This window comes from Cetorhinus maximus, chromosome 9 (genome assembly GCF_964194155.1).
Source record: "Cetorhinus maximus chromosome 9, sCetMax3.hap1.1, whole genome shotgun sequence".
NCBI lineage: Eukaryota > Metazoa > Chordata > Chondrichthyes > Lamniformes > Cetorhinidae > Cetorhinus > Cetorhinus maximus.
This window is the reverse complement of record NC_135887.1, coordinates 24,225,204-24,239,259: the sequence shown is the minus strand read 5'-3', so window position 1 is coordinate 24,239,259 and position 14,056 is coordinate 24,225,204. Positions and strand designations below refer to the sequence as shown.

Here is a 14,056-nt window from a genome sequence, read left to right as displayed (position 1 = left end):
ACCCCCCTTAAACAGTATATATTTCACCACATTTCTATTTCCCTTTAGTTCTGAAGAAGAGTCAAAAGGACTCGAAACATTAACTCTGTCTTTCTCTCCACAGATGCTGTCAGACCTACTGAGTTTTTACAGCTTTTTTTGTTCCTGATCCTGACTTTTATGTTCAATTCCGCTTGTAATAAAGGATAGCGTTCCATTGGTCTTCTTAATTACTTGCTGTGCCTGCATACTAACTTGTTGTGACTCATGCACTAGAACACCCAGATCCCTCTGCACCACAGAATTCTGTAGATGTTCTCCTTTTAAGTAATACTCTGCTTTTTTATTCTTCCTACCAAAATGAACAACTTCACATTTTTCCAACATTATACTCCATCTGGCTGGTTTTTGCCCACTCACTCAACCTATCTATATTTGTCTGCAAACTCCTTATGTCCTCTTCACAACGTACTTTCCTACCTATTATTGCGTCTTTACAACTGTGACTATGCTTCACAAAATACCAACTGTAAAGCGCTTTATCCTGAGGTTGTGAAAGGTGCTATAGAAATGCAAGCCTTTCTTGCTGATTGATGATGTCCCTGTACAAACTAATGTTTCATGAATCAAAATCTGATCATTTGGAGTTTTCATTTCCTCATTCTTGGAGATGGGCATCACCGATAAGGTCGGCATTTTACTGCCCTAGTTGCCCCAACAATGTGATCATAGGCCACATTATTAAAACTTGGGGCAGTTAAGGGTCAATCACGTTGCTGTGGGTCTGGAGTCACATATAGCCCCAGACCAGGTAAGGACGGCAGGTTTCCTTCTCTAAAGGGCATTGATGAACCAGTTGGGTTTTGAAGACAATCCAACAGCTTTGTGGTCATTTTTACTGAGACCAGCTCTTTATCTCCAGATTTTTAAAACCAGCTTTTTCCCCCACCCTTGATTGGCTTTGAACTCTCAGTCTCTGGGTTACTGATCCAATAACATAACCACTACACACCTACCCCAAGAGCAAGTGCTGTATGTGTTCCCGTGGGTATGGAGCTGGGATTACCGAATCACAGTTTTACAGCCCAGAAGATGGCCATTCAGTCCATCGTGCTTGTACTATCTCTCTGATAGTGTGATCCTTTAGATCCCCACCCCCCTGCTCTTTCCCCTGCAGATTAATCCTTCCTGAGTACATGCCTGATTATCCTTTGAAATTCCTATGGAATTTGATTCCATTTGCCTTTCAGGAATTCCAGATTATTGCAATCCCCTGGGTGAAGAAATTTCTCTAAATTTCCCCTCTAGCTCTTTTGCTATTTATTTTTGACCTGTGTTGTTTGGTTACTGACAATAGCTTCTTCTTACCTCCTCTATCACGTCATCTGTTGGATTGCAAATCACCCACCAATTGATACATCATCATTCCCCAAAGCAAGAACAGAATGAAGAACAACAGCAACTGTTCATCAGCCTGTGAATCCAAACATCGTATCACACTGCTTTCTGTGGGGAGTCCCCCACTCGTGGTTTGATTGAGGAGCTCCTTTGACAACACCTTCCAAACACATGACCACTACCATCTAGAAGGACAAGGGCAGCAGACACATGGGAACACCACCACCTGGAAGTTCCCCTCCAAGTCACTCGCCATCCTGACTTGGAAATATATCGCCGTTCCTTCACTGTCGCTGGGTCAAAATCCTGGAACTCCCTCCCTAACAGCACTGTGGGTGTACCCACACCACATGGACTGCAGCGGTTCAAGAAGGCAGCTCACCACCACCTTCTCAAGGGCAACTAGGGATGGGCAATAAATGCTGGCACAGCCAGCAAAGCCCACATCCCCATGAATGAATAAAAACAGGATGCAGGACTATTCACCCTGAATGTGATGAACCAAATCATGTTTGGCTAATAAATATACAATAACTTAATATTAATATACTATTAATATGCAATAAATCTAGCTCATCCAAAGATTGATTGAAAACTGTTTATTTAAATTAAATAAATTATCACAAATACATAAATATAATTCCGATGTCATAATAATATATCAATTTATAAATATCTTCCCAGTCATTTCAACACCCACTGGTTGGGACAGTTACAGTAAGGGTGGAGTGATGGTCCAATGTCCTTTATGTTGGATTCCTTACTGAGGATCAGTATTTGGCCTTTAAGAGTGTGAAGTCCCGGACCACTTTATTCAGATAGGTTTCCAGGTCTCGGAAAATGATGTAACCTTGAAGCTTGCTTTGCCATTCATAGTTGGGGTTCAGGATATTGTTGGGGAGAGTCAGGTCCAAGGGCTCTGGTGATGTGCTGTTCAGGGCTGAGAGCTGGAAACACACAAACGGAAAATAGTCTAAATGAGGTAGAGGAATGGAGAGATCTGGGAGTATAGATTCATTGCAGATCATTAAACAGGAGTTAATAAGGCCATCAACAATGCAAAGCAAGACCCGGGCTTCATTTCGAGAGAAATAGAATTGAAAAGCAAAGTAGTTTTGCTAAACTTCAATATTAATTATTTTAACCTTGGTTAGACCATACTTGGAATACTGAGAACAGTTCTGGTGTCCATATTATAAAAAGGATATAGAGGCCCTGGAGAAGGTGCAAAGAAGGCTTATAAGGATGATAGCTAGAACTGAGGGGCATATCTATCAGAAAAGATTGAACAGTCTGGGGCTCTTTTCAACAGAAAAAAAACTGAACTAATTGAGTTCTATTAAAATTCTAAAAGGGATTTGATAGGTTAAACGCTCAGGGGGAGATGGAGGTATTGTCGCTGGTCTACTAATCCAGGGACCCGGGGTAATGCTCTGGGAACCCAGGCTCGAACCCCACCACAGCAGATGGTGGAATTTGAATTCAATAAAGGTCTGGAATTAAAACTCTAATGATGACCATCAAACCATTGCCGATTGTCGTAAAAACCTATCTGGTTCACTAATGTCCTTTAGGGAAGGAAATCTGCTGTCCTTACCTGGTCTGCCCTACATGTGACTCCAGACCCACAGCAATCTGGTTGACTCTGAAATGGTCTAGCAAGCCAATCAGTTGTAACAAACTGAAAAGAAATGAAACCAGGCGGACCACCCGGCATCAGCTTAGGTACCAGAAATGACAACAGCAATCTCAGCCCTGTCGACCCTGCAAAGTCCTCCTAACCAACATCTGGGGGCTAGTTCCAAATTGGGAGAGCTGTCTCACAGACTAGTCAAGCAACAGCCTGACATAGTCATCCTCTCAGGATCATACCTGACAGATAATGTCCCAGACTCCACCATCACCACCCCTGGGTATGTCCTGTCCCATCGGCAGGACAGACCCAGCAGAGGTGGTGGCACAGTGGGATACAGTCGGGAGGGAGTTGTCCTGGGAGCCCTCAACATCAACTCCAGAACCCATGAAGTCTCAAGGCATCAGGTCAAACATGGGCAAGGAAACCTCCTGCTGATTACCACGTCCTCCCTCAGCTGATGAATCAGTGCTCCTCCATGTTGAACACCACTTGGAGGAAGCACTGAAGGTGGCAAGGGCACAGAATGTACTCTAGGTGGGGGACTTCAATGCCCATCACCAAGAGTGACTTGGTATCACTACCACAGACCAAGCTGGCTGAGTCCTAAAGGACATAGCTGCTAGACTGGGTCTGCGACAGGTAGTGAGGGAACCAACAAGAGGGAAAAACATACTTGATCTCATCCTCACCAACCTGCCTGCCGCAGATGCATCTGTCCATGTCAGTGTCAGTAGGAGAGGCCATCCTTGTGGACAATGAAGTTCCGCCTTCACATTGAGGATACCCTCCATCGTGTTGTGTGCCACTACCACCGTGCTAAATGAGATAGATGTCGAACAGATCTAGCAACTCAAGACTGGGCAACCATGAGGTGCTATGGGCCATTAGCAGCAGCAGAATTGTACTCGAACACAATCAGTCACCTCATGAACCGGAATATCCCCCACTCTACAATTATCATCAAGCCAGGGGATCAACCTTGGTTCATTGAAGAGTGCAGGAGGGCATGCCAGGAGCAGCACCAAGCATACCTAAAAATGAGGTGTCAACCTGGTGAAGCTACAACACAGGACTACTTGCATGCCAAACAGCATAAGCAGCAAGTGATAGACAGAGCTAAGCAATCCCACAACCAATGGATCAGATCTAAGCTCTGCAATCCTGCCACATCCAGTCGTGAATGGTGGTGGACAATTAAACAACTCACTGGAGGAGGAGGCTTCATAAATATCCCCATCCTCAATGATGGAGGAGCCCAGCACATCAGTGCAAAGGGTAAAGCTGAAGCATTCGCTGCAATCTTCAGCCATAAGTGCTGAGTGGATGATCCATCTCGGCCTCCTCCGGAGGTCCCCAGCATCACTGAATTGAAGGGCCGAATGGCCTACTCCTGCTCCTAGTTTCTATGTTTCTATGTTTCTATCACAGATGCCAGTCTTCAGCCAATTTGATTCACTCCACGTGATATCAAGAAACGGCTGAAGACACAGGACATTGCAAAGGCTATGGGCCCTGACAATCTTCCAGCAATAGTACAGAAGACTTGTGCTCCAGAACTTGCCATGCCCCTAGCCAAGCTGTTCCAGTACAACTATAACACTGGCATCTACCTGGCTCTGTGGAAAATTGTCCAGGTATGCCTTGTACACAAAAAGCAGAACAAATCCATCCCGGCCAATTACCTCCCCATCAGTCTACTCTCCATCATCAGTAAAGTGAAGGAAGGGACCATCGACAGTGCTATCCAACGGCACTTGCTTAGCAATAACCTGCTCACTGATGCCCAGTTTGGGTTCTGCCAGGGTCACTCAGCTCCTGACCTCATTACAGCCTTAGTTCAAACATGGACAAAAGAGCTGAACTCCCAAGGTGAGGTGAGAGTGACTGCCCTTGACATCAAGGCTGCATTTGACTGAGTGTGGCATCAAGGAGCCCTCGCAAAACTGGAGTCAATGGGAATCAAGGGGAAAACTCTCCACTAGTTGGAGTCATACCTAGCACAAAGGAAGATGGAGGTGAATCATCTCAGTCCCAGGACATCACTGCAGGAGTTCCTCAGGGTAGTGTCCTCAGCCCAACCATCTTCAGCTGCTTCACCAATGACCTTCCTTCCATCATAAGGTCAGAAGTGGGGATGTTCGCTGAAGATTGCATGATGTTCAGCACCATTCGCGACTCCTCAGATACTGAAGCAGTCCATGTCCAAATGCAGCAAGACCTGGACAATATCCAGGCTTGGGCTGACAAGTGGTGACAAGATCGGGTCAGAGGCTAGGAATCCTACAATGAGTAACTCACCTCCTGACTCCCCAAAGCCTGTCCACCATCTACAAGCACAAGTCAGGAGTGTGATGGAATACTCCCCACTTGCCTGGATGAGTGCAGTTCCAACAACACTCAAGAAGCTTGACACCATCCAGGACAAAGCAGCCGCTTGATTGGCACCACACCCACAAACATTCACTCCCTCCACCACCGAGGCACAATAGCAGCAGTGTGTACCAAGTACAAGATGCACAGCAGGAATTCACCAAGGCTCCTTCGACAGCACCTTCCAAACCTATGACCACTACCATCTAGAAGGACAAGGGCAGCAGACACATGGGAACACCACCACCTGGAAGTTCCCCTCCAAGCCACTCACCATCCTGACTTGGAAATATATCATCGTTCCTTCACTGTCACTGGGTCAAAATCCTGGAACTCCCTCCCTAACAGCACTGTGAGTGTACCTACACCATATGAACCCCAATGATTCAAGAAGGCAGCTCACAACCACCTTCTCAAGGGCAACTAGGGATGGGCAATAAATGGTGGCTCAGCCAGCGAAGCCCACATCCCGTGAATGAGTTAAAAAAAGAGAGACATTCAGGGAATTCCAGTGAAACCGAAAACTCTTCTCAGAGCACAGCAGCTTTCAGGATCCTCTTTTTCAATTCTAAAATTAACTCACAACAAAAGCTCAAATTTTCTACGAACATTACGGAGCTGCACATGCGGTTAATAGTAGAAGCTCACTTTTACTTCACAGCTCAACGGATTAAAACTCCTCGAGAATCTAAGGAGTAAAAGTCTATTGCCCGAGTGCTACCGGCCAGAATTTAAATTTCAATTAAGTCATTAAAACGTCTGAAGCCGCTCCACAGAAATGTTGCTGAACCAAGGAAGGAGATGTGAGGACAGGTGATCGAAATCTTTGTCAAGGAAGTCAGATTTAAGGAGAACTTTTAAAGAAGTGAGCGAGGCCGAGAGGTTTAGCGAGGGAATCCCAGGGCTGAGGGCACAGCCGCTGATGGAGGGATGAAGGAAGTGGCGTAAAAGGGCAGAATTACAACAGCACAGCTATCTCCGAGAGTTGTAGGGCTGGACAGGGTTACAGGGATTGGGGTGGGTGGGTGGTGGGGGGGTTCAGGCTGTGGAGGGGGAGAACTTTAAATGTTAGTTGTTTTGGAATGAGGTAGGTTGGCAAGCACAGGGGTGATGGGTGAACGCAACTAGGTGTGAGCTAGGGTACAGGCCACAGAGGTCGGAGTGTGGGGTGCTGGACAGGAGGGCATTGGAATTGCCAAGCCCGGGGGCAGGGAAGGCACGCCTGAGGACAGGATACAGCTAGGTGATGTTACAGTGATGAAGGTAGGTAGCCCTGGCAATGGGGAGACCATGGGATCAAAAGCTCAGCTCAAGGTCAGATAGGACGTTGAGGTTAGGAACAGTGTCGTTCTGCCTGAGACAGTGGCCGTGGGGGGGCGGGGGGTGGGGGTGGGGGTGCGTTTGGGGGGAGATGGAGCCAATTTTGAGGGATCTGAAGATAATGGCTTCAGTCTTCCTAGTGTTTAACTGCTGGAAGTTGTGGCTTGTCATGAACTGGGTCTGTGGGCACCACCGAGGCAGTGAACAAGTTGGGAGAGATGGTAGTGAGGTGGAGCTTACATACATACTGGCATCCACATATATCCAGAATATGACCTCCACACTTTCAGATGATGTTGGCAAGGGACAGCACGTAGATGAGAATGGGGAGGGGGTCGAGGTTAGATCCTTTGGGAGTTCCAGAGGTAGGAGTGTTGGAGAGATTTCTAGCATCCACACTATTTTGCAGGGGCAGCTCTGACTCTGACTGGATACAAGAGTGAAAGAAGGAAAAGGGAGTGTCACTGGGCTGGACAATAGGACGGGGGCGGGGGGAGGTGGAGTTAAACATTCCAGGACAAAGATCTTTCATCAGAACTGGAGAAGGTTAGGGAAGCAGTTCAGAGAAGGTTTACTAGACTAATATCAGGAATGGGTGGGTTGTCTTATGAGGAAAGGTTGGACAAGTTAGGCTTGTATCCGCTGGAGTTTAGAAGAGTGAGAGGCAAATTGATTGAAACATATAAGATCCTGAGGGGTCTTGACAGGGTGGATGTGGAGAGGATGTTTCCCCTTGTGGGAGAATCTAGAACTAGGGGTCACTGTTTAAAAATAAGGAGTTGTCCATTTAAAACGGAGATGAGGAGAAATTTTTTCTCTCAGGGGGTTGTGAGTCTTTGGAACTCTCTTCCTTGGTGGTGGAAGCAGAGTCTTTGAATATTTTTAAGGCAGAGCTGGATAGATTCTTGATTAACAAGGGGGTGAAAGGTTATTGGAGGTAGGCAGGAATGTCGGGTTAAAGTTACAATCAGATCAGCCATGATCTTATTGAATGGCAGGACAGGCTCAAGGGGCCGAGTGGCCTACTCCTGCCCTAGTTTGTATGTTTGTATGTATATAACAGGTCTTAAACAAATACAGAGGCAGGGGAAGGCGAGGGGTGGTGGTACTGGGGGAAAGAACAAAAGGGAAGGCCTGTGTTAGGGTGGTAGGTAGGACGATTAAAGGAGAAAAGGGATGATGCCAGACGTGCTGAGGGTTTCTAGCATGTTATTTTAGATTTCTAGCATCCACACTATTTTGCTTTAATGGAGAGATCACAGGGAGTGTCGGATCTCCTCCAAAACAACATAGCAGAGGAGGAGAGGGCACCCTGACCCTATGGTTCATTTATTAAAGCACTTGGTTTGAATAATTTCTTCTTTATTACCTGTCTATTGAGCTGGGAGACCAAATCTCTGATATCGAGTGAAATAGCTTCAATGGAATCAACCAGGACTGATCCTTGAGTTTGGGTGAGTTCGTGGATCCGCTTCGCATCTACATGGATCCAGAATACTTGGAGATCTTTCCAGTTTTGCTGCAAACGTTCTATATCCTGAAGAGAGAGAAGGGAGATGTCAAAAAAAACCCAATCTGGTTCCCAGGGAACAAATGGCAAACTGGGAAGGGACCAGGAAGATGAGACTTGGTACCTGTGTATCCAGCCAATGTTCATAGTCCTCTTGACTGCTCGGGAGACTTCTCAACTTCAGGCTGTAGTCTTCAAATGATGGGTTTCCAAGCTTCACTTGCTTCTGAATTAAAAAAAAAACACATTTGGCATTGGCTAAATTGAAGTAACTGATATCAACTTTGAGTTTGATGAAGGGGGCAGTAACAAAAGGTAGTGGAAGAACTACATTATTTATAGCACACAGGCCATTCGGCCCATCTGCTCCAAGCTCCACATGAGCCTCCTCCCGCCCTATCAGCATATCCTTCTATTCCTTTCACCCTGATTCAGCTTCCCCTTAAACCACTCCCTGTGGGAGTGAGTTCCACATTCTCACCACTCGCATTGCCACAAGAGGTTTCTCCTGAATTCCCTATGGGATTTATTAGTGACTGCTTGATATTGATGACCCCTCTGGTTCTGGTCACCCCCACCAGTGGAAACAGCTTCCCTGTGTCTACCCCATCAAATCCTTTCACAATTTTAAAGACCTCCATCAGGTCATCCCCTCAGCCTTCTCTTTTCTAGAGAAAAGAGCACCAAACTGTTCAATCTTTCCTGATAGTTATAACCTCTCGGTTCTGGTATTATCCCTGTGAATCATTTTTGCACCTTCTCCAGTGCCTCAATATCCTTTTTATAATCTGGAGACAGAATTGTGCACAATTCTCCAAGTGCAGTCTTAGCATTTTCAAATATTTCATTGCATTTCTCTCTTTAGGTTGATAAATGTTTATCGGGTAAAGGGTATTGAGGGGCATGGGGTAAAGGGGAATAAGTGGAGTTGAGGTTGAGGTGAGCCATGATCTAACTGAATGGAGGAGCAGGCTCAAGGAGCCGAATGGCCAGCTCCCATTCCTATTTTAACACCTGTAATCTAACATTGAAGTGAAATTGCCCACGCTTACATATTTTCCAATTAGGGTGTGAACATCTTGCAGCATTTTCCTGGAGAGGGCCGCACCCTGGGTGAAAAGTCCTTTGAGGCTGGTCTGAACCATTGGAGCAGCTGAGGTCAAGGCAACAAGTGAGAAGACCAGGAGGGTGAAAGCAGCATTCATGGTGCGACCTGATAGAAAGAGATAAGTTTCAGTGTGTTCAGTAAGACAAGTACCTTACACAATGAGCTTCGTGAAGACTTCCCCCACCATTATCATTGCCTTTATCATCAAATACATTATTATCAAACACAACAACTTGTATTTATATAATGCCTTTAGCATAGAAAAATATCCCAAGGTGCTTCACAGGAGCATTATCAGATGGAATTTGACACAAAGCCACATGAGGAGACACTAGGACAGGTGACCAAAAGATTGGTCAAAGAGGTCAGATATAAGGAGCATCTTAAAGGAGGAGAGCGAGGCAGAGAGGTTTAGAGAGAGGATTCCAGAGCTTAGGAGCCCAGGCAGCTGAAGGCACGGCCGCTGATGGTGGAGCGATTAAAATTGGGGATGTGTAAGAGGTCAGAATTGGAGGAGCACTGAAATTCTCAGAGGGTGGTAAGGGTTGGAGATCGATACAGACATATGGAGGGGCCAAGCCATGGAGGGATGAGAGTTGGAAGATCAGGACTTTTCTGGATCAGGAACCAATGTTGGTCAGTTGGTGGTGGTGGGGAGATGGGTGAACAGGACTTGGTGTGCGTTAGGATACAGGCAACAAAGTTTTGAGTGGCCTCAAGTTTATGGAGGATAGGGGACCGGCCAAGAGCACACTGGAATAGTCGAGTCTGGAGTTAACAAAGGCCCAGAGCCATACAGAATCTCTTAGCTCCCTCCCCACACTGGATCACTCACCCCACTCTTCACACTGGATCGTTCACCCCACTCTCCACACTGGATCACTCATCCCCTCCCCACACTGGATCACTTGCCCCCCACCCCACCCCCGCACTGGATCACTCATCCCACTCTCCACGCCGGGTCACACAGCACCCCCCTCTACATTGGATCATGCAGCTCCAACTCCATGCTGGATCACTCAACCCCCTGTCCACACTGGATCACCCAGCCGTCTCTCCACAGTGGATCACTCAGCCCTCTTTCTACAGTGGATCACTCACCCCCTCTCCACAGTGGATCACTCAGCTCTCTCTCCACAGTGGATCACTCAGTCCCCACTCCACACTGTATCACTCAGCCCCCTCTTCATAGTGGATCGCTCACTGTGGATAATTCCAATCTCTTACCTGTCAGTTTAGTTGTGAACTCTGGTCGTTTCGGTGTTACCCTGTGCACTGACTGGGAGCAATGTCACTCAGGTACCTTCTCACTCTTTGATAGTCCGGGTTTGAAGGACTGATGTGACATTCTGCCTTTTTGTAGTTGTCTGAGTGAAAGATCCTCCCACACATGAAGGATTAAGTTTTCTTAAATTTCCCAAGCCACAAATAAAGTCTAGGTTTCATTTGTTAACTTAGGTTTGATATCGGATGTTGGTTTCAGAACTCCAGAAGCGATAACTGCTGACGTGGGCTTTATTTGCGACGATGTACTGAAAGCAATTTCTGTTCTGGAGAATTACATTATCTTTCCCCCTTCCTCCTGCCCATATTGATTCACTCCTCAGCTCTGCTCAATGTTTTACTTCACTCCTAACTAATTAATCTCCTTCATAAAACAAAAACAGAAACAGAAATACCTGGAAAAACTCAGCAGATCTGGCAGCATCGGCGGAGGAGAGCAAAGTTGACGTTTCGAGTCCTCATGACCCTTCAGCAGAACTAAGTAAAAATAGGAAAGGGGTGAAATATAAGCTGATTTAAAGAAGTGGGGGGGGGGAGTTTTGGGGGTGGGGGGATGTTGGGACAAGCAGCCAGTGATAGGTGGAGATAGCCAAAAGATGTCACAGACACAAGTACAAAGAGGTGTTGAAGGTGGTGATATTATCTAAGGAATGTGCTAATTAGGAATGGATAGCAGGACACGCAAGGTACGGATAGCTCTAGGGGGTGGGGTGAAATAAGACTAAAAGGGCATAAAAGGTATAGATACACAATGGGTGGAAATACATTTAAAAATAATGGAAATAGGTGGGAAAAGGAAAATTTATATAAATTATTGGAAAAAACAAAAAGGAGGGGGAAGAAACGGAAAGGGGGTGGGGATGGAGGAGAGAGTTCAAGATCTAAAATTGTTGAACTCAATATTCAGCCCGGAAGGCTGTAAAGTGCCTAGTCGGAAGATGAGGTGCTGTTCCTCCGGTTTGCGTTGAGCTTCACTGGAACATTGCAGCAAGCCAAGGACAGACATGTGGGCAAGAGAGCAGGGTGGTGTGTTAAAATGGCAAGCGACAGGGAAGTCTGGGTCATGCTTGCGGACTGACCGCAGGTGTTCCGCAAAGCGGTCACCCAGTTTTTTTTGTTTTTTAATCTCCTTCATGTTCATCTGTGCAAAAATAAAATACTGTGGATGCTGGAAATCTGAAATAAAAACAGAAACTGCTGGAAACACTCAGCAAGCCTGGTGGCATCTGTGGAACGAGAAACAGAGTTAACGTTTCGAGTTGGATATGACTCTTCTTCAGAGCTGAAGTAACCTGAAGGAGTGTCAATTTCAACCAGGAATGTTAACTCTGTTTCTCTCTCCACAGGAGCCGACCGACCCACTGGCCAGGATTTTACGTTGGGTGTGTGCGCGATGATGTCGGGTGTGCGTCCCGACATCGCCGCGCAGTCTCGCCAAATTTTCTCGGTGGGCGGGCGCCGGAGTCGGCTCTGTGCCCGCCGACAATTGAAAGGCCTATTAAGGCCATTAACGAGGTAGTTCATTTCAAGTTTACGCCGCCCGTTCACCCCTTACGGTTGGCGGGCAGGCGAAAAGGCCAAGCGGCCTTTACGTTTTTGAGGAAAACCTCTTCCAGCGAGCGGGGTGAGGTTTCCTTAAGCTTTTACGAATTAAATAAAAACTTTTTTTTGGGAAAAATAAGAACAAGCCCCATCTCGTGTGACACAGTCACATGAGGGGACATGTTTCATTACATTTTTATTGCATCTATTTATTTTTTTCAAAAGCGCTTCCACCTCCCCGAGGCAGCGAAGCACTCTTCCGCGCGCATGCACGAGGGAGCGCTGGACCCGTCTCTCCCTCCTCCCTCTGCCTGCACAGGTAGCGCTACCGCTCGCGTATTGCGCTGGGTGGGCCTTAATCGGAGCCGATTGCGGGCAGCAGTGGGCTCCACGACCCCCCCACCCACTCCCGCCGAGCCCGCCCAAGGTGGGAAAACTTCAGGCCGCTGAGTTTTTCCAGCAGTTTCTGTTTGTATTTCTGTTAAGAAAAGGGAGGTTATGTGGTTCAGTGGATCGCGTCCCCACCTCTGCCCAGAAGCTCCAGGGTCAAGCCCCACTTCAGGGCTTGGCGGCTGTGGGAGGGGCGTGCGTAATGTGGCCAAACAGGTCGATTACCAGCCTGTAAATCCTTCCAATACACCTGATGGCTGGCGGTGAGGGTGGGGGAGTTTCCTAGTCAGCCATACTGCAGAAGACAACTGCAAACCACCGTAGCACTTTGCCAAGTATAATCATGGAGCAGTCCAATGGAAGCCCACGGTCACCAACGTCCTCTTAGGGCATGGTACCGGGAGGGGGAGGGTTTCTGATGATCTGTGCACTGACCAGCCCATTCAGACTGAAACAGCTGGTGCACAACCTCTGATATTGGATTCCCACCCTTCCTTCCTCCCCCCTCACTCCAGGTTCCTGCTCCTTCCTCACTGCCCCTCACTCCAGGTTCCCTTTCCCCCTCACTCCAGATTCCCTTTCCCCCTCACTCCAGATTCCCTTTCCCCCTCACCAGGTTCCCTTTCCCCCTCACTCCAGGTTCCCTTTCCCCCTCACTCCAGATTCCCTTTCCCCCTCACCAGGTTCCCTTTCCCCCTCACTCCAGATTCCCTTTCCCCCTCACTCCAGGTTCCCTTTCCCCCTCACTCCAGGTTCCCTTTCCCCCTCACTCCAGATTCCCTTTCCCCCTCACTCCAGGTTCCCTTTCCCCCTCACTCCAGATTCCCTTTCCCCCTCACTCCAGATTCCCTTTCCCCCTCACCAGGTTCCCTTTCCCCCTCACTCCAGATTCCCTTTCCCCCTCACTCCAGGTTCCCTTTCCCCCTCACTCCAGGTTCCCTTTCCCCCTCACTCCAGATTCCCTTTCCCCCTCACTCCAGGTTCCCTTTCCCCCTCACTCCAGATTCCCTTTCCCCCTCACTCCAGGTTCCCTTTCCCTCTCACTCCAGATTCCCTTTCCCCCTCACCAGACTCCCTTTCCCCCTCACTCCAGGTTCCCTTTCCCTCTCACTCCAGATTCCCTTTCCCCCTCACCAGATTCCCTTTCCCCCTCACTCCAGGTTCCCGTCCCCCTCACTCCAGATTCCCTTTCGCCCTCACTCCAGATTCCCTTTCCCCCTCACTCCAGATTGCCTTTCCCCCTCACTCCAGGTTCCCTTTCCCCCTCACTCCAGATCCCCTTTCCCCCTCACCAGATTCCCTTTCCCCCTCACTCCAGATTCCCTTTCCCCCTCACCAGATTCCCTTTCCCCCTCACTCCAGATTCCCTTCCCCCTCACCAGATTCCCTTTCCCCCTCACTCCAGGTTCCCGTCCCCCTCACTCCAGATTCCCTTTCCCCCTCACCAGATTCCCTTTCCCCCTCACTCCAGGTTCCCTATCCCCCCTCACTCCAGATTCCCTTCCCCCACACTCCAGAT

At 47.8% G+C, this 14,056-nt stretch overlaps 1 protein-coding gene across 1 annotated transcript; it reads right to left on the bottom strand.

Moving 5' to 3' along the window:
• Positions 1 to 2,147: 2,147 nt before the first annotated feature.
• Positions 2,148 to 9,418, bottom strand: LOC144684272 (cardiotrophin-2). Its single transcript, XM_078547906.1, has 4 exons — positions 9,266 to 9,418; positions 8,338 to 8,439; positions 8,073 to 8,240; positions 2,148 to 2,324 (listed from the first exon to the last, which is right to left on the bottom strand). Exons 1-4 carry the CDS (start codon positions 9,416 to 9,418, stop codon positions 2,148 to 2,150), a joined length of 600 nt encoding a protein of 199 aa, XP_078404032.1.
• Positions 9,419 to 14,056: the final 4,638 nt, after the last annotated feature.